Source organism: Leptonotus elevatus, chromosome 21, assembly GCF_054856555.1.
Source record: "Leptonotus elevatus isolate MCC_2025b chromosome 21, RoL_Lele_1.0, whole genome shotgun sequence".
In the NCBI taxonomy this organism is placed as follows: domain Eukaryota; kingdom Metazoa; phylum Chordata; class Actinopteri; order Syngnathiformes; family Syngnathidae; genus Leptonotus; species Leptonotus elevatus.
Window position 1 is genome coordinate 1812385 of NC_141259.1, and position 21479 is coordinate 1833863.

Sequence of the window (21479 nt, forward strand, 5' to 3'; positions counted from 1 at the left end):
GAGCACATTCTTGAGGTTGTAACGTTTACTATTTATGCATCCCTTATTGCGCTTGTCGTTATCCGTTTGTCAAAGTGGCTGCAGAGAAAGCCTAAAGACAGGAATCAATCGGCCACACAGCACATTAGGCTGCATGTTGAATTTAAAAGCAGACCCTCTTGCTGGGTTTCAGCATTTCATGTTGACAGAAGTGGATGACTCTGGGTTTGGTGCCACCCGGGAAAAAAAGTTGCTGATAGCAGGTAACTAATTGGGAAACAAACGGTCCAGTCGGGACAATACTTTGGATTCATTCTTGTGTCGCTTAAGACATGTTTGTGTGTGCAGAACACACTTCACAGTTTTACTTGAATCACATTCTGTGTATTGAGCTTTCAACATGATTTGAAAATGGGATCTTTATCTTCAATTTGAACCTTTTTATCATTTATTAAGTGCCATTCAAACGGTCATTACAGTAGGAGGAAAAAGTAATTTGACTGGAATTTCTCAAATTGATTATAAAATGTGGTCTGGTCTTCATCTAAATCAAAAGACGAACAAATGGTCTGCTTAAACTAAACATCACACAAATAACTATATGTTTTCATATTTTTATTAGAATTAATGTAAATATGTGAACCCTTGAATTTAATAACTGGGTGGAACATAAACTTCAAAACCTTATCCTAACTGTGAAATCATGCTGTGTGGGAGTATTATAGTATGGTTGTGCTTTGCTATCTCAGGGCCTGGACAGCTTGCTATCATCAATGGAAACGTGGATTCACAAGTTTATTAAGATATTTTTCAGAACAACTTGAGACCATCGGTTAAAGCTCAAAAGATAGGTAAATGAGCTCTTGTCTGCCGCTTGAGTAGATGCCCCTGTGGCTAAAGCCAAACTGTGGATGGGTTTTTACTTTCTGGACCTGGATTTGCCAACTGTGCATATTCTTCCAATTTATGCAGAAATTTAAAGGTTCCTAAGGGTTCACATACTTTTCCCTCTCACTGTAGCTATTATGTTAGCGCTGACCATTTTTGGAACATAAACAACTGGAAGACGGCTACATGAAATTACATTATGGTTATTTACGACAATACATTCCTTGTTCAAGGGGGCATGGACTGATTATAGGGAGTCTTCGGTTTTCGATGGTGTTTCGTTTCTACAGCTGTGATGTATCGCCAATATGTTCATAACTGAGAATGTGCTGTAGTCTATCACTAGCCTAAGCTAACTAGTAAGTAAAGTAAAAATAGCAGGAAATATTTGTATAAAAAAACACTTGTAGGCCATGAAAACTGAATAAACAGTCAACTGAAAAACAGTAACCGGTGCATAAACTAGCATTTGGAATTACACCGAGGAACACAATTTTTGTAAAGTAAACCTGACATATGTTTTTTACTAGTTTTTGGATGCGGAACCCAAAACTGATCCCAGTTTCTCTCACGTCAAGTTTTTGAGCTATGGGTCCCTGTTACAGTAGTTACAAGCTTTGAAAACTAAAAAAATTGCATAAAAACGAAATAGAGCTTACAACGTTTTGTGCAAGAGAAAAGTCGGCATTAATCGTCTTAATTGCTACTATGCTAGCTTTCTGTTTGCAGATATTGATAGGACTGACCTATTGGACATCTCAAGTTGTCACTGTATTAGTCCAGCTGTAATCGGCTATTCTTACTACAGTCTTTCCACAGCAAATCAGTGGAATTTTTGCTTATTTTGAGGGTAAACCGTGGAGAGAAATAAAACTTGTTAGAACAAAACTTGCTGCAATTTAGGAATAAGCCAATTTTAATTTCAATCAGCAAAACAATCCAATTCAATTGAATTCCCCCCCCCCCCAAAAAAAAATTTGTTCCCCAGTGTTATCCTGTCCCAGGACTGTTATTTAGGTTATTTTAACCACATTTCATAAGTTCTAATGAATCAAAACTAAAAATAAAATTGAGGAGAAACTCTGTGTGCAATTACAATTTATTTATATTTTATTTACTCTCATGTGTAAAATTGATCAATCATCTTATGTTCTCTTGGTAATGAACATCGTCTTTGTGTGTTCTCCATCGCACAGTGGAGCAGGACCGGGAGCTCTCCCCGCAGCGGCGTCACCACAAAGAGTATAAGTTCAACTTGTCGCAGATCCCAGAGGGCGAGGCTGTCACCGCCGCCGAGTTCCGCCTCTACAAGGAGTGCGTGAGCCGAGCCTTCTGCAACGACACCTTCCTACTCAAAGTCTACCAAGTGGTCAAGGAGCACCCGGACAGGTAGCGCACTGTGCACGATGCAAGGGGAGAACATTTGAGTCAACATGCGGGTTGGTTTTGACTAAAATAATAATACAGAAATGTGAGGATTATGATTTCTCTGCAGTGTCACACACACTCGCTCTTTCTCTCTCGCTCGTTCTCAGGCCATGTTTACAATGTGAAATCGAGCAAAGCCATTTCTCACTGAAATAGCACTGCTTCAAAATCTGCCTAGCCCCCCCAAACACGCAGAACTAATACATGACAAACATTTACATTGCATCTGCAGCACTACATAAACATCCAGGGAAATTTTGGAGTAATATTTGTGTTTGATCAGGCCTTCCCAGTGAAAGTTAATGCTGACATGCTGAGAAGGGTCATGCTATACACTCAGCGGCCACATTAGGCACAGCGAGTCTGATGTCAGCCAGTACAAAAGCCGTTTCTGAACTGTCCATAATCTTTGTGAAGGCCCACCTTTTGTTTCGGAAGTGTCCACTGTGTCTCATTGTTATGTGCGATTGTATTGCAGCGGTGGTTGAGAATAAAGCAGTAGATGTATGACCTTCGTCCCTTGTCAAGAAAGCAAAATGTTTGGGTGTGGTCCAGAAATGTTCTGAGGCTCAAAGTGATCCATGTGGAGCTCTTTGGATTTAAGAAGTCCATCTAAAGATGCTGGCAATTGTCTGTTTGTCCATGCTGTCAAAGGGTTTCTACAAGTATCAGGAGCTACTTATTTTCTGCCTTCCTTTACCCCTACAATGGGCGGTTTGTACTCTCCAGCCAAGAGGTAAAGCCTTTTATTTTCACAGATATTTGCAGATTAAAGGGCCCATATAGCACTGTATTATTTTGGGAAACTTTTTTTTCTTAAAGTTAATTCAAGCCTGGTTGGTATAGTTAAAAAAAAAAGACTATTATGGCCACACTGAAAAGAAAAATGGGAAAATTACACACAAACCTAAACGCAACAGTCAGAGACCCTCAGCTGATCTGTCTCTCTTCCTATCGACTAGAGTTTGCTATATATAATCATTAATTATTTGTGATAAACACAGCAAGTTGGATGATTGAACAAACCCAATAATAGTGGCGATTACACTTTGTGTAGTTCTTTCTCAGGAAGATACCAATGTTTGCACAATCACATTAAACTGTTCTCACTAGAATTTTTGGTTTGTTAAACTCATACTTAATACTGTTTAATTTTTTCCTCATATTAGGACTAGCTAAACATTATGATTATCTTCTTGTAGTATTAAGAATTCCTCATATTAGGCCCAGTATAGTATAGTATAGTATAGTATAGTATAGTATAGTATAGTATAGTATAGTATAGTGTTGGGCAATAAATGGAATCAATTCAATATATTGTAATTTTAAAATTTGTATAGTTAAAAATTTGCTGAATCGTGAAATCGAGTTTTGTCTTCTGGATTATTAAAAGCTATTGTTCTTATTTCTATTACACCCAAATGTTTTTGTGATTTGTAATTTTGCACAAGTGGCAGAATGGCATTGAAGTGCAAACTATGAAGTTTAAGTTTATGTTAAAACTGATTTAGAATCAGTATACATTGTTGTTGTCTGAACATTTTGCACATGAATTATTTTGGAATAAATGAAACCTTTAAATTAATATTTGTTGGGTTTACAGTATTAGATTAAAATTGATTAAAATCGTAATCGTCCTGAATGACTGGGGGAAAAAAATCGAGATCAAGCCCTAGTATAGTATATAGATTATTCCTTCTTGTAATGATACGGGTTGACTGACCAAATTTGGGATGTTTTTTCTTCCTATAATTAAGAATTTATTAACCTAAAATTGTGTTTCCCCCTCGCCTCCAATTATTACAACTGGCCCATAATTTATTTTTGGGAGGGTGGGGTGGGGAATGAATGTTTATTGTATTTAATTGTCCTCTTATTGTGATTTTTTCCCCCCAAACAATATTACAATGTTTTTTGAGTTTTTTCTTGAACCACAAGTGTGTTATTTATGAACACTTAAAGGAGAAATCGATCCAAACATTTTCTTTACAAGGGATAAGAAAGTCACATGACCAAACTCAGAAAACAGGTGAGTCTAATCCCTGAGCAACTGTAATGTCAGCTTCAGTGGACAGCAAGTGGCAATGGCCGTCTCCTGCGATGGATAAAAACTGATGGATTTTGCTGCTTTATTTGTATTCCATAAATGCAATATTAATCAGAATCAGAAGTTTAGACTAGTGGGGCTACATAAAACATGTCATTGTTTAGGTTGACTTTGCCCTTTAAAAAGATGAAAACACTTAAATTCCTTATTTTTCTTTTGCACATTTTTGTAATCATCCATTCAGAGGAGAATCTATTGACGTTTTGCAGGTTTGGCTTTCCAAACTTTGTGACTTCTGTTTTGAAGCTGGTACATAATAACAGAGTGGCTAATTAGCCCGACATCCTTTGTACTTTTTCATTTGATTGTGGTGCATGCTTTGGCTAACAGTAGGCAAGGAATGTGAACACAATGTCAAAAATGTGGTTGGCTTGGCATGGAAGCAGCGAGGGGTAGGTTGCTGCATTTGCCAGCCCCAAAAGGCCACAACTGATTTATTCACACAGTGATTGCATTTGCCTTTTCTGATGGCATGTGATTTTTTTTTTTTAAGCCTATCAAGCAGTAATCATTCAGGATAAGGGTGTATACAATGGATGAGATGGCGGTGAAATTGCCATCACTTCATTGTTAATTAAGAAATGTTGTGATGTCATCTGACATAACACTAGAAAAGTGATGATTGTACACTAGTGTGCCATGAGAGGTCATCAAGGTGTACAGGAACTTTTCATTTAATTGGCCTGAAATTTTCTTAAGTACCAAACAGAATGTGTCTTTGTTCACCTAACTATGCCAGTGACGTATATGACAGACAAAGCGATTAAATGCTCTTGCCAGGGTTATGGATTTTTCATTATAGGTCTGTGTATTCAGTAAGTTAATCAGGTTTGTTAGTTTTTATTAATTTTTAGTTTTAGTTTTAGTTTTTTCGAAAATGCGTCTTAATTATTTTAAATGAACTTTAGTAGCCTATTAGTTTTTTCATATATATGTAGTATTTGTCAAGTGCAATATTTAACCCCCCCCCCCAAAAAACAACAACAACAACAACAACAACAAAACAAACTCATTAAGTACTGTGCAATAAAGTGAAATTAAAATTCTCAAAGATCTATTTGACCCTACTTATTTTATTCAAACATACAGCAATATCAAAATAAATACATCTGAAATGAACTCCTATGATATTAACTGACAAATAGGAAAACAAAGGATATTTTTGCTATAAGTATAGTTAATTTTATGGAAGTTTTTATTTTCATTTTATTTCGTTAACAATTTTTTTTTCAAATTTTGGTTTTATTTTTTGTTAGTGTTTGTTAACTATTATAACTTTGGTACTAAGACCATTCTTCCATTTTTGGTGGTGATGTGCTGTAAGATTAAAAAGAAGTATGCCTTAATTGGCTAAATAAAGGTTAAGAAGCGCTACATTAGAACACCATGTAGATTAGAAATATACTGAAAATTGACTCATTTTTGGCTGATTGTGATCCACGCTCAGTCACACAAAAGCTGCTGGTAAGACTTGTAAATGAGATTTACTGTAGCCAAAAGCACTCACCAGTTGACCTTTGACCTTATTATTCCAGCCCATTTAAGCAGTCAGTCACAAAGTGCTTTCACGCGGGGCTCTCCAGCCTGCAGGCGGCTGTCCCCCGCGGTCACTCCCGCCAGGTGGACTTCAGCTGTGTCGATGCCAAATGCGTGAACCGAGCCTGATGGGAAGGCGGGGAGGATTACGGGGGGTCTCGTCTGATAGCCGTCACACGCATACGCTCTTAATGAGCAATGAGATGTGCTGCAGGGGCATTCTCCGAACACCTGGATGATTGTGGGGCTTTTGATGTGACTTTGAGAGGCAGGGCTCGTCGGACCCGCCGTGTTATTACTACTATAATGGCACAGTGGGAGGACGGACCCTCTTATCACTCATACTCTCTGCTGTCTTCTCATTAAACACTTTTCAGTCACTCTTGTGCTCAAGGGGACAAATTCCATAATTTGTCAAAGCATCCTGCTAAAATGACATTTTGGTCTATTCTATGCTTTGTGGGAACAGTTTGGGGTAGGCTCTTTTTTTACTGAACTAGCCCCTCTGAATTTTGGGCAAGTCTCTTGGGGTAAAATGTAGGAAAATAATATAAATATAATAATTAAAAAGCACTGCATTGGCCTCAAAAGAGGCCGGCCCACTCGACATCTGCCCTGTATGCCAGATGGCCAGTCCAGCCCTGACTGTCCTATATATCAAACTCCATTGGGCAGTAAAATAAAATGAAATGCTGTAAATTAAATAATGATTTACTAAAGTCCTTAGCGTTTCAAAACGTTACATTCTGTTCATTATAAGAGGCCAAATCGGACTCCTCCTTCAGCCATTATTCAAATTGTGCTTCTAATCCCAGAGATATTTTAATTGCAAACTTTTTAGCTTTCTTTTAGTCAACCTTTCTTGCAAAACTTACTTCATTTAGTCTTACAGGGGAAATCAACCCCAAAATATTATTTACAATAATATGTCGTATGTGCCCCCCCCCCCCCCCCCCCACACACACACTAGTCAAAACACAGCATTCTGATTAATATTGAATTAAGCAGCAAAATCCAGGTGGGCGGCTATTTTGTCACTTACTATCGACTGAAAATGACACAGTTGCTCAGAGCTTAGTAACAGCCAATCAGGGCTCAGCTTGAGAATATCACATGACCAACGTCCTGTGTTTTTTCTTTTTTAATACAAATAAAGGTTGTGTTTTACCATTAATAGTTTCGGCGACGACTACTGCCTTCCTCAGAAGTTGTCAAACTGACAGTTGTGACGTGTCTTATCAGCTGATTTTCCAACAGTCGTCGCTGAAACTAGTCAAGGTAAACACAACCTTTTTTTGTCTGAAAAAAGAAAAAACACAGAACACTATAGATTTGCTGACCAGATGAATTTTTTTAGCCACATGACCATACTCAAAAAACAGGTGAGCCATGATTGGTCATTACCTGAGCCCTAAACAATTGCGATGCCATTTTCAGTCGACAGCAAGTGACAAAAGATGGATAAAAACTGTTAGATTTTGCTGCTTAATTTATATTCCACAAACAATAAAAAATATTTTTTTGTCAATTTCAATTATTTATTTCATTCATTTGTAAAATAAAGCAGACAATATAAAACAATATTCTTCTATGTTAAATGAAACAGAGTTCAAAATATAGTAATTAAAAAACAACAACATAAACAAAACAAAAAAACAAAATAAAATTGCGTGACAGCTATTCTCATGACAGTCACATGACATTAATCAGAATACAGTGTTTAGACTAATGGGGTTGCAAAGAACATTTTAATGTAAAGAAAATGTTTGACTTGGTGAAAATATTTAAAATGAATAAATATGTTTCTGTTTTCTTCTCGCCCAGAGAGTCTGACCTTTTCCTACTGGAGTCTCGCAGGCTGTGGGCACTGGAAGAGGGCTGGTTGGAGTTTGACATCACGGCCACCAGCAACCTGTGGGTGATGAGTCCAGTGCACAACTTGGGCCTCCAGATTAGCGTGGAGACCAGCAGCGGTAAGTCATTGAACTGCACAGCCATTGGACAAAAATATGACACAAGGCCTTTTTAACAACTGTTTCCGGTAAGATGCTAATCAAATATGAGTTTTATGGGGGTGAGGTCAGGATTCTCAAGTTCTTTCAAACCATTGTCTTCAAAGCTTTGAATTAGAAAAAGTGGCATATGCTGTGGATACCAAATTAATAATTTATTTACAAAACTAATAGTTTCATTATATGTTTTGAGAAACAGGGCAGAGCATAAATCCCAAAGACGCGGGGCTGGTCAGGCGCGACGGCGCTCTGGAGAAGCAGCCTTTCATGGTGGCGTTCTTCAAGGTCAGCGAAGTGCACATCCGCAGCTCCCGGTCCACTGGCGGCAAACATCGCCAGCAGAACCGCAACCGGTCCACACAAACACAGGAGGCATCCAGAGGGCCCAGCCAAGCAGGTCAGTCCCATGTTCGTTGCGTCAACTCCAAAGACCTCATCGCATTGCGTGATTGCCCGCAAGCCACCGGCAGACACCAAAAAGTCAGTGGGATTTTTATGTGATGAAAACTGGTGGGGCACCAGCAACTTCAAATAGAAAACTTCCAATAACTTCCGATATCGCTTTCAACCGCAATGTTAGAACCAACACAGACACAAATCTTTCTATAACAGTTTATCTAATCCCCCCTCACTGAAAGATCACTTGTTGCTAGGCAGGATTCATGGAGCAGAAAATATTTTACTTTGTATATGCAAAACACCAGAGCTGGGCATTCTGTCACTACTGACGGATTGTCCGTCACTGACGGACACCCATTTTACTGATGAATGACGAGTGATGGAATGGAATCATGGATGAAATGCCCACCTCTGTCTGTCGGTCCAAAAATAGTGGTGTGGAGTGATGACGGAAGCGTGGTTAAAATAAAATCACAGACTGATGGACTGACGATTACACTTTGGTTTGGCTTGAAAAAATGACGGACTGATGGAAATGTGTAAAGCCTGTCAGGAACTCAGCCATCAATGTGTGCAGAGTCATTTTTGTCTATTAAACTGCCTTTGAAATGTAATAACGATGGCTATCATCTTGCTTGCTGCAGGTTAGTTAGCAACTAGTGGCTAACGCTGGAGATGCTAACGTTGGAGCCAGCGCTGAATGTTGGCAGCAGGCGCAGTTTAACAGTGTCAGCGTAATTAAGTAGTTTTTAAGCATCCTTGATTTCAGGACAATTCTGTTATTGACGTTGGTGGTAAGTTTGCAAGACAACGTCAAGTCGGCGACTAGCTTTGCTCACGGTCGGTACACATGAAAAAATGTTTTAAACAAGGTACTTAATTACATAAATTTGTAATTAAATATCATGTTGGAAGGTAAGTAAGCCTTTTTCCATACCATCTCACTTGTTTTATGAATACACGTATAATTTGGTGGGATGATTTTGGATCATTTTATACATATAAATATATATTTTTTCTAAGTGTCAGTGACAGGATTTTGCCATATATATATATATATATGTATATATATATATATATATATGTAGCCTAAAACCACAAAGTAAATTCAAGCAATCCAGTGTTGGCCCGCCACACACCTGTGGGACTGAGGAAGAACTAAATGATCCACCAGAATGAACGCACTGATCCAAGACAAGTCCAAAAGTGTCACATGAGTCGGCCTCGGCTTACTACCTGAGCTGCATCTTCTCCACCTCCTCATCTCGCTGTTTTGTTTTCCCCGCGCCACAACTCCTTGTAAGCCATCTGAGATGTTCCAGCTTTCGCTCATGTTTACCCGCGCCGTTTCCATTCAACTCCTCAGTGTGGTTCCCAGTGCACGGTTGTTGACACAAGAGGCTACGAGTGAAATTCCTCCGGTCTTTTTGTGTGTGTCAGTAATCACATCAGATGAAAGCTTTCAAAACAGAGAACAAAGACACATCATTTGTTATGCCGCAGGACAGTTGTAGAATGGAACACATGTTCACTCTTGGCTCTGGACTGGCTTGTACTAAAATATATCACAAAACCTCTCAAATGCATCATTCAAAACTGATGCTGTGAAGAAGAAGGCTGCTGCTATGAAATTGAATGACACTTACTGTTGTCCCAGCTCTGTCCGAACGGTGTAGGAATGCACACAGGCCTCAATATTAAATATGTATATATATATATATATATCAGGGATGTTAAAATTTGTGTTTTAATTTTTAGTTAATTTAAAGTTACATTAACGCCACTAATTATTTTAACGCGCGATTAATCACCCTTACTTGGAAACCCTGTATATTTGTGGACTGGAGTCAAGTTGTATTTTACAATTTTAAAAATATTTAGAATTTCACTAGTTACTTCATGTTAAAGATTAGATAGCTCTTAATATTAAAAGAAAAATGCACTGAGCTGTCACCAACGTCTTACAAATGCAATTATGGCATCTAGTGGCAGAAATATGACCTCAACACAAATCAATATCACACTCGTTTTTTACAGTACAGTACATCTTTTTAATTTTAACTAATTTTTATGAATTATTATGAAATCACTTTATCAATGACTGAAAACATGTTTTTCTTTATGTTAGTAAGACTATGAAACTTAGAAATTACAAGTACATTTTATTGAACATTTAGAAGAGATATAAAATTTGCGATAAATCCCGAGTTAACTATTGAAGTCATGCGATCAATTACAATTTAAAAAAAAAATCTTGACTGACACACCATAACTATATATATATATATATATATATATATATATATATATATAGATATATACGTATATATCTTGTGCTTCTCCAATGAAAGGAAGTGGGGTGTTATACGATTTAAGGATTCATTAGTTTGTTTACCCATACACGTTTTTAAACAAAGTTTTTTCTGATTTAAATCCATTTTTGTTGCACGTCTACAAAATTCCCATTTCAATTCAACATTTTTTGTAAAGATTTTAGATATACAAACAAAATTAGCAATTAGCTCGTATTGAATATTCTTTTGCCTCCCAGCAGACGTGAGCATTGCTATTTTCTCAGTTAAGAATCTCCCCTCAAATGGGACCGTCTGTTAATAATGTGTGCCCTTGGTGAATTGGACTTTGCGTAACCTGGGACATCAAAAACGTTCTGCCTTGCCACTCGGGACAGCGGCGAGAGTAAATATTTAGATCCGACACAGGAAGCGAGGAGCTCGCCCTCCAGCCGCCTTCTGCAAGACGGCCGAGCATCTGCGGCATTGGTCGGGTTGGGAGGATCGGCGAGGAACTCCAGAGGGTATCAAATGCGGAATCTGGCACTCTAGAGACAGGGAGGGGGACGGGATAGATGGATGGAAGGATGGATGGTGGCAGGAGCGTTATCGGAACCAACAAAATTCGGGCCAAGCTTACTCCTATTTTCTCAAACATTTGTATATTAAGAATGAAGGGCGGCAGTGTATGTTTTAATTGCTCTACCGTACAGCATCTTCCACAAAGGAGTGCATTCTTACATCACATTGATGCTTCGTCAAATCCTGAACACACCTTTTAACAAAAAATTATGTTCTCATTGCAAATTAACACCCCCCCCCCCATCTGTTTTCCCAATGAGCGTTTCCTCATTTATATAATTTGGAAATTACATTGATATCATGATAGGAAAATGTCTTCCAGATGACACAAGCACTTAAAATGTCTGCCAAACAAATTTCTGCAGCATTAGTTTGAGAAATCATTATGCGTGTGATAAATTATATCAGGCTGCACTTGCCAAAGCAGACAATCTGCAGTCCAGTCGCTTGTTTGCTTGCCTTTGCGTTGACATTTAGTGCTGTGCAAAATACTTGGGCCACCACTAGCTTTGTTGTTCGTAGTTAGCTTCAGCATAGCAGCTTTTTTGATATCGTAAAATGAAGGGTTATCAAGTCTGTTCATTGAGGTTCCATTAAATTAAGATTTTAGAAAATGTTTCCGCAACTTCACATTCTTGTACAATAATTAAAAAAATACTGTGTATTATTTTTTTTACTTTGCCACCCTGATATACTTCATGAAAAACTCAATAATAATAACAAAAATGTTTTTGTTTGTTTTTAAATGCTACATTATACTCAACTCACCCATCAAACATTTTGCTGGAGTCACTTCTTCGACAGGAACATTGTTGACTACTTTAACTTTATTGAACAAATAAGAGAAACAAAACAGCCTAATATATAAAATAGTAAAATTTTAGCAACAGTGTGTTTAGGACAGTTTAGTCAGTTTGTCCATTTCTTTCAATGTGTGATTCATTTTATACTTGTGCGTCCAACTGGCTGGGCCTTTAGCATGTCCGTCGTCAAAAGAACAATGACGGTGTGTGCGAAGGAACCTAATGGGAGTCAGGCTGGGCTCCGGCCGTCAGAGGGAAGTTAACAACCATCCGGGGAAGGAATATCACATCCCAGCAGAGCACGGGTGGCCTGTAATTAGGCCTAGCCAGTCATTAGCCGCGCAGCTAAAAGACGGACCACGCTAACAGTATCGCTAAAAGAATTATAACAACACAACGCTGAGCCAGCTGTGTTTTTTCATCTGTCCCTCACCTCCTCCTCCTCATTCTCCTCACTCCGTCCCCGCCCCGATCGCCTTTTGTTTACCATTGGAGTAATTAGATGAGGCAGAGCTCTCTCACAGGGTTTAATAACCTCTGTGATGAAAGACAGGAAGAAAGATAAACTTGCAGGGAGGAGTGAGACAACATTAGGACGTCAGAGTAAAAGACGGCGTTCTCCTTTCAAGTCCTCCTGGCTTGGGCGTCGAGGACTCTGCGGCGCGTTTCCGGGTTGAGTTCAAACTGTGGGCCTGTTGAGTGGGTGTACATGTAATTTCCACAGGCAAGGCCACAATCTTTTCTCACTTCTAAATGAGTTTTGATTGACGACATAACAGCCGAGCTCTGAAAGTCCAAATTGGCATCGTTTGATTGGTGTGTTTTTGGAACGACGCGCGATAAAAAGTTATTTATGGAGTTTTCCTCCTGACAGAAGGTGCGAGAGTTTTAGTTTTCAGGCTGGGTGAAAGGCGGCTAGTGTTGCAGAAGAGCTGATATGTGCTCAGGACGCGTAGTGAGCATTAAAAGTGTTACGATGCATTTCCTTGGCTATTGAGTGGACCCTGGTGTGAGACCAGTCATGACCTCAGTCAAGTCAGTGTGCATTAGGGGAGCATAGAGTGTCACATTCAAATGTTTATTTTTTTTTTGGTCATGTTTATATATTTGTTGCTATTCAGAGTTCAAAGTTCTCAGACATCACTTCGCCTTCCTGTTATCCTCGGGGTAATTTTGAAAAATTCTTGAACAAGCAGGGATAATACACACTTTCCACAAAAGACGGGTTGGGACGCCCGCTCCCCAAAAAAAAGAAGAATATATATATATATATATATATATATATATATATATATATATATATATATACTACAAAGGGTGAAGGCTTTTTCTTTATTTTAATTTTCTCTTTTTTACTTGTATGATGGTTATTTATTAGGTAGGTGAGTTTAATACTGAAATACTGGGATAATTCTGTTTTAGTTTACTAAATGCCAGCATTAGCCAATTAGCTTAGCATAACACAAGGACTGTATGCTGGTAGTCAAGTCCAGGAAGTGATTTTACTTTATTTTAGTTTTCTCTTCTTTACTTGTAATTCTGCTTTATTGCACTAAATTACAGCAGCAGCCGATTAGCTTAGCATAACATGAGTTCTGTATGCAGGTAGTCAAGAGTCCAGGAAATCACCAAGTGTTTTTACTTTGAGTGTTCTCTTCTTTACTTACTTATAATACTGAAATGCTGGGATAATTCTGTTTCATTTCACTAAATGCTAGGAGCAGCCAATTAGCTTAGCATAACACAAGGAGTGTGTATGCAGGTTGTCAAGAGTCCTGCAAGTCACCAAGTCTGCTTGAAAAAAATAGTCTCCAGTCTTTAATGCTAATATAAGTTGATCTGTTGCAGACTATCACGTCATTTATTTCATTAATAGTTTTTTTTTTTTTGTTGGCTGACATTTCTTTGAAACTACAAGTAAAACATACTGAAACTGAACTATTCCCAAACACAGAAGTGACACAAGTAGCCTTCTAAAAGTTACAATTACCAATATTATACAGTATACGCATTTTAAAGGTTTCTTCCCACCTCTGCTCCCAGTTAGGTAAAGGAAAAAAAGAAATGAATGGAAGGCTCATGGGAGCCGGAGCTCAGCGGTAACTGCATGGCATTAAATTTTTACTGGCAGGAAGGGGCGATGTGGTTTATGGGTACCACAAATCTGAGCCTTTAAACTCAATGAAAGCCCACTGAAAATATCAGCGTTATTCCTCTAAAAGAGCTCCGTAGACAGTGCATGCTGTACTATTTGCTAACTGAATGACCTTTTACTGTAATGCACACGGGCCCTAGGCCTAGAGGATTATTTTTACTTTTTCTTCATGTCTCTTTTTTATTACCAGAATGACATCAATGGATTTGATGTCCTCAGTGATATGTTATTCAAGTCTTCCTCCCATCTGCTGCAACATCCATGAGGTTAGATCAAAACATGTGTGATGAGTTCATCGTTTTTGAAGAAACTTCTGGGTGCAATAGGATGTAATTGTCTTATGCAATGTAGAGTTATATAATTCCATCAGTAGCATTGTATTACAGTTAAAAATATTCATCATTGTTAATATCGTATTTTGCATTATTCCATAAGTTAACACCTCTGGAATCTTAGCAACATTAAGCATTAGAAGCTAACAGCCTGCTAGATTGTCCAGATGATTTTATAGTTATCAACAAACATCAGTTTAGCGTCATTTATTGTTTATTTGTTTGACTTTTGTCAGTTTAATACTACTTACTAGTCTACATGTCACCAAAACATCTTCCTGTTCACATTCTCGTGACCAATAAGAGAAGAGTGCGATGGTCACGTGATTTGATGTGACACATTTTGGTACTTGAAATTTGTGACTAATCACAACGACATGGACATTGTTTACAAACAAAGGAGTATTTTGTAAACTATTAAGTACGTAAGTAAGCTTTATTTCTATAGCGCTTTTCACAGACAAAAGTCACAAAGCGCTTCACAAAAAGCTACAGGTGTGAAAGCACCAAATTGTTTTTGTGGTCCTGGTAAAAATGTATTTGGGTTTCTGCTGTTTACAATCTCAACTTGAGATTCTGCATTAACCCATTTCTCACTTTTGCGTACTAGTTGTCCTGCATCCTAGTTACAAACTCATAACTGTATACATTAACTCTATTAAAGCAACCTTATCTTTCTATTATAGCGTTAATGTGTGATTTAACAACCACTCCCACAAACATAACCTCAAGTTCACATCAGGTCAAGTTTCCTGTGTCCTTGGATGCTTCCTGTCTATACTCGAGATACGAAACACTCACAGGTCATTTTATCTTAAGCAATCTTTTTTTTAAAGTCAGTTTCCTAAATGGAAACTTCACATTAGAGTACATGTGTTAATTCAGTGCTCACTTACAAATTCATATAAACATCTAGCAAACGACGCTTCTATCGAAGAGGAAGGAACTCAGGAAGAGACGGGAAACGCCTGAACAGACCTGACTGAGTAGAAGTGATCTGTCAGGGTACCTTTGACATCTTTCATCGAGCGTTGTCTAGTTTGCATCGTTGCATTATTATGTTTGCACGTTTCCGTCTTCCTGCGTGACGACTCGACAGACCCCACGTTTGGTGACACTATAAACCATAACTCGTTCTTTGTATTTCTTGCTTATATGTTTAGAGCAGATGTTACCATTTTTGACTATTTTAAAAGCGCTAATATCGGCTGATGAAATACGTCATTTGAACACATTTGTTATTTCAGAAGAGCGTATCAAACTGGTAGCATGTCACATTAATCAATTATCAAAAGTAGCTCTCAGCTTCAAATGGGTTGGTGACGCCTGGTTTGAGGCTGTTGAGAATTTACTCCAAATGGTAGAAAACTAACTGTATTTAATGGGCATATATGACGTACAATTGACTTTGAAATTGTTGGCATACAAATAGGTGGGTCCCATCTAGCAAGTGTGAAATTAACAACCAAGTAAATTGTTTGTTTATCTGCCTATACCTGTAACAGCCGTCTGTGTTTCTGCCACATTGCTACATAACAGTTGGACTAATTTACATAACAACTTCCCTGCCAGTGACAGGGGTGTCACTTCACATTAAAATACAACATTTAATTGTTCTTAATTTAAAAACAAGTTATTGTGTTGTATTAGGGAATCAGAAGAGAGAGCGTTTCCCAGCATGCTTTGTTTTAATTACAATTAACTCACCCCTGATTTGTATGTCAAAAGGTAAGCAGAGCTGCATTGATTTTTGTCGGGATGCACATATTAGCGTTGATTGCTGTTTGTGCATTTATTGTTCAGATGGTGTAGCCGCTGCATCACACACAATGAAAACATGTTTTTATATACGCGCCGCATGTGTTTGTTGTGTCCCATTAAAACCGCAGCTGCTCCCATAAGGTCGCTGTTGACGAGAGTCCGAGCGGCGACAAACGTCACTGTCTGACAGAAGCACTCATAATCGTCTGGAATCACTTCCAACGTTTCACTTTCTTGACCGAAACGTCAACCAATGTTGAAATGTGCTCATATTAAGGGAGGCAATGGAGAGCAAATTGCGGTTTCTCAACCGCACCTTCTTGGTCCTGCACCCCACCACCCTGTGGATGTTTTGGCAGGACCGAGCAAGCGCAGTGCCATGTTCTTCCTGTCATTGTCTCCAACGGAACGCTACGGGACATAAAGCGTCTCAGTGAAAGCGAGCGAGAGAAGGCGTCAGTGGAAAGTCGCCGTCGCCGTCCTGACTTAAGCACGCTGACGCACGCCAGCAATGACCTCCTTCACTCTGAAAGCAATACCTGCGCAGTCCCGCCCCCTCCCCTGCTGTTGGGTCGCAAGATCATTAAGAGCAAACCACAGGGCTGCGAGAGGAGGGGTCTCCTCGGCCCTTTTTGTGTGCTGCATGTCACCTCTTGTACTCGAGTCAGCCAGCGTAATATTTAAATACTAATGAATTTAATCGGGTGCAGCCTTTGTGAATGTGCGACACAGTGAGCACTCTAATGAGCTCTTGGGGCCTGAGCTCTCGGCTTCGCCCTCGCATGCCTCCACACCCAAGTGTATTGCATGATGATTAGCTTGTTCTTCAGAAAAGAATGAGTCACGTGCATTCGCAGGTTTGAACGATGCAAATATATTTGCCTAAATGCCAATTTTTGCTCTTATTTTGCTGCTGAAAACCATGAGGAGACAATGATCATTGAAAATATCTTACTGCAAAACATTTTGGTGTATTTAAAGTAATGTTTATTGGAACACATTAAAAATATTTGTTTAAATAAAAAAAATAGCATAGCAAGTTGGGAAATTTTGTATTTTGTTAGTGTATGATAAAAATGTTTTTAAGGAAATAAAGTTATAAAAATACAGAACATTTTAAACAATAATGATGAAGATGATGATAAAACATAATAATAATGATAATAATAGTAATAATAATAATAATAATAATAATTTGGGATATTTTGTGTATTTGTTATTGTGAGATTTAAAATGATTGTTTCACTAATGGTAACATGAAATGTTATGGCCCAATTTTACTTTTTTGTTAGGTTGTTGTTTCTTCTATACTTTTTATGTGGAAAAAAAGTTTCATCCATCCATCCATCATCTACCACTTATCCGGGGTCGGGTCGCGGGGGCAGCAGCTTTAGCAGGAAAGCCCAGACTTCCCTCTCCCCAGCCACTTCAACCAGCTCGTCCGACGGGATCCCAAGGCGTTCCCAGGTCAGCCGAGAGACATAGTCTCTCCAGCGTGTCCTGGGTCGTCCCCGAGGCCTCCCGCCGGTGGGACATGCCCAGTACACCGCTCCAGGGAAAAGTCCAGGAGGCATCCGAACCAGATGCCCGAGCCACCTCAACTGGTTCCTCTCAACACGGAGGAGTAGCGGCTCGACACTGAGTCCCTCCCGGATGACCGAGCTTCTCACACTATCTCTAATGGAGAGCCTGCGGAGGAAACTCATTTCGACCGCTTGCTTTGATCTTGTTCTTTCGGTCACGACAACCAGTTTCATAAAGATATTTAAAATCTATTGAAAATATTGATTTAATGCGAGGGAAATTGTAAAAATACAGAACACTAAGAGATGATGATGCATGATGATGATGATAATAATTAATAATAATAATAATTTAGGATATTTTGTGTAATTGTTATTGTGAGATTTAAAGATATCGTTTTTACCAAATCACTAATGGTAATGTGAAATGTTACAGCCCAATTTCCTTTAATGTGTTTGTTGTCTTAGGTTGTTGTTTCTTTTATACAGCACTTTTTTACATGGGAATATACAGTGTATGTGGAAAAAAAAGTTTAATAAAGACATTTAAAATATCTGAAAATATTTTTTTTTATGTAAGTGAAGGCGGCACGGTGGTTGACTGGTTAGCACATCCGCCTCCCAGTGCAAAGGACTTGAGATCGAGTCTAGGCTTCGGCCTTCCTGGGTGGAGTTTGCATGTTCTCCCCGCGCTTGCGTGGGTTTTCTCCGGGTAGTCCGGTTTCCTCCCACATTCCAAAGACCTGTATGGCAGGTTAATTTAACACTCAAAATTGTCCATAGGTGTGAGTGTGGATGGTTGTTTGTCTCTGTGTGCCCTGCGATTGGCTGGCAACCAGTTCAAGGGTGTACCCCGCCTACTGCCCGAAGCCAGCTGGGATAGGCTCCGGCGACCCTTGTGAGGACAAGCGGTTAAGAAAATGGATGGATGGATGGATGTAAGGGAAATTGTAAAAATACAGAGATGATGATGACAGCAAGGTGGGCTATTATTGTATTTGTTATTGTAAGGTAAAATATATTTTTATTGGGATGAAAATTATAAAAATGCTGAATAATAGTAATAATAATAATAATAATAATGGTGATGATGATGATGTTGACAATTATGATATTGTAATTTGCACTTTTGGATGGTTAAAAAATTATAATGCGAGGAAAATTATGAAAATACAGAACACTTAATAATAATGATGATGATGATAAATATGATGATGATAATAAAAATGCTTTCCCCATTTTAGACTACAATGGCAGTGATCAGAAGACGGCCTGCAGAAGACATGAGCTCTACGTCAGCTTTCGAGAGCTGGGCTGGCAGGTATCCAACACGTGGACCTTTACTCGTGAGATGTGCTTAAATGTTGTTAAAATAATATTTTGGTTGAATTTTTATTACACAATACTATGATTACTACTACTACTAATACTGTAGTGATGATTTTTCTTAAATGTTGCACACAAGGAATACACACACCCAAAAAAACTAAATCTAATAATAAAACTAATAAACCCCTCTCTGACTAATAAAAAAAATAAAATAAACAAAAACAAACAAACAAAATAAAAATTAACAAAAATTCCAAAACTATTACTGTTTTTGATTCTATATTTGGAATGTTGTTTCTATTACTTTCTCTGAGATTTTTTTTTTTTTCAAAATTGTCCCCAAACCAAAATGAAATTCAGGAACAGATGTTAACTGTTCCCCTGAAGTATCTTATTCTGAGAAAAGTTAGTCACTGTGTTGAAATCACTGAATCAATTTTCCCACAGGGCCCAAGATTTAAAACTTTCTTTTTTTTTTAAACCGTCTCTTATGTTAAAACATGACTTCAACCAGCTAAACTTAAATCTGTATTCTTTATCTCTGAAGAATTCAGTTGTAGTGAATCTTTGAATGTAGCCCACAGCACAGCTTGAGCGCTTGACTGCATGCATAATTCCTCATATGCAGTGAGGGCCAGCAAAACAACATCCGTCTGACAAAAGTGGGCTTAAGTTGCTCCGAGGGCTCACATGTAAGATTTAACACCACGAGCTTTCTCTCTGTGTGTGTTTGTGTTTTACATGGAGACAGACAGAGAAGAATAAAAATAACAAACCTTTCAAACAAGATGACTGGAAACACTGAGCTGACATCAAGAGGGACGCATGCATGCATGCACACACACACCCCCACCCCCACGCACACACGCGCACACACACACACACACACACACACACACACACACACACACACACACACACACACACACACACACACACACACACACACACACACACACACACACACACACACACACACACACACACACACACACACACACACACACACTCACTCTCAGGTGTCGAGAATGTGCCAGAAAAGAGTAGGAAGGAAACAAGAAGTATGACTTCCCTGAGAGAGTCCACAGAGCAAAACACTTGAGCAGGACATGTCCTGAGAGACGAGCTGGAGAGATTCATGCTCACTTTGCTTCACTGAAGCTCGGTAAAAACATTGATTTTAGGCGACGTTCCCGGCAGCTAAAACGGGATTGTTGTGAGACAATGCACGGGGACGGGATGTGCAAATGTGATGGGCCGTGATTGCTGTGGATGCCTAGCGAGATTGTCAAAATAAGGACTGTTCATTCACTTATTTACTCTGCCTCCAACAGCAGACAAAGACAACAGAATACTCGTTTAAGTCATTCATTGCCAGCCCAGTTAAAATACATCTTTGACGGCGGCTTGCTTTTTAACTTAAAACCTAAACCAGAATCCCGTATCGTAAATTGTATTGTAAATAAATATATAATCCTGGTGGATTAACGGTAATTGTAAATCCTTGTGGAAACCAAAACCAAGCTTCTCCTCCTCCTCCTCCTCTTCCTTCTTCTTCTTCTCCCTTTTCTTTGTCTCCTCCTCCTTCTCCTCTTCTTCCTTCTCCTCTTCTTTTTATTTTCCTTCTCCCCTTGCTCCTTCTTCTTCTTCTCCTTCCATCTTCTTCTTCTCCTCTTCCTCCTTCTCCTTTTCCTTCTACTCCTCCTCCTCCTTCTATTTCTCCATTTTTATTCCTCCATTTTTTTCCCTTCACCTCCTCCTCCTTTTCTTCTTCTTCTTCTTCTTCTTCTCCTCTTCTTCTTCTTTTTCTTCCCCTCCTTCTCCTCCTTCATCTTCTTCTTTTTCTTCAGAAATAAAGAACTGTTGTCATGGCAACTTGGTTCTGGTTTCCACAAGGATTTACAGGACACCATAATCCACCAGGATTGCACATTTGGCTACAATGTGAGGCAGGATTCTGGTTAAAGTAAGCCATTTCAAAACAAAAACCGGAGGTTCCATCGTCCTCGTGCTGGCGGAGGCAGCATGTACTTTGCTCACATTCATTTAACGATTTCTAATGTTCATGGTCTCGTTTTTTGTAAAACAAATTCCCCCTAAAAAAAATTGACTGGTCTGACTTAGAAGGAAGAAACATTTTTAAACTGTCCCTAACCCTAACGCTTCCCATGTGTCAGGACTGGATCATTGCTCCGGAAGGCTACGCCGCCAACTATTGTGACGGAGAGTGCTCCTTCCCTCTCAACGCCCACATGAACGCCACCAACCACGCCATCGTACAAACCCTGGTACAACAACAACCCGCACATTCATGGAAAGAATTGGGAGTTTCTAAAAACGACGATTAAACCGCT

At 38.9% G+C, this 21479-nt stretch overlaps 1 protein-coding gene across 1 annotated transcript in view; it reads left to right on the forward strand.

Annotated features, from left to right (window-relative positions):
• bmp6 (bone morphogenetic protein 6) overlaps positions 1 to 21479 on the forward strand; it is a 71023-nt gene that overhangs the window by 47462 nt on the left and 2082 nt on the right. The window contains exons 2-6 of the mRNA XM_086066243.1: positions 2064 to 2256; positions 7763 to 7911; positions 8150 to 8347; positions 19041 to 19117; positions 21303 to 21413. Of these exons, the coding sequence (XP_085922369.1) occupies positions 2064 to 2256; positions 7763 to 7911; positions 8150 to 8347; positions 19041 to 19117; positions 21303 to 21413 (728 nt within the window). The remainder of the gene's footprint in view (positions 1 to 2063; positions 2257 to 7762; positions 7912 to 8149; positions 8348 to 19040; positions 19118 to 21302; positions 21414 to 21479) is intronic.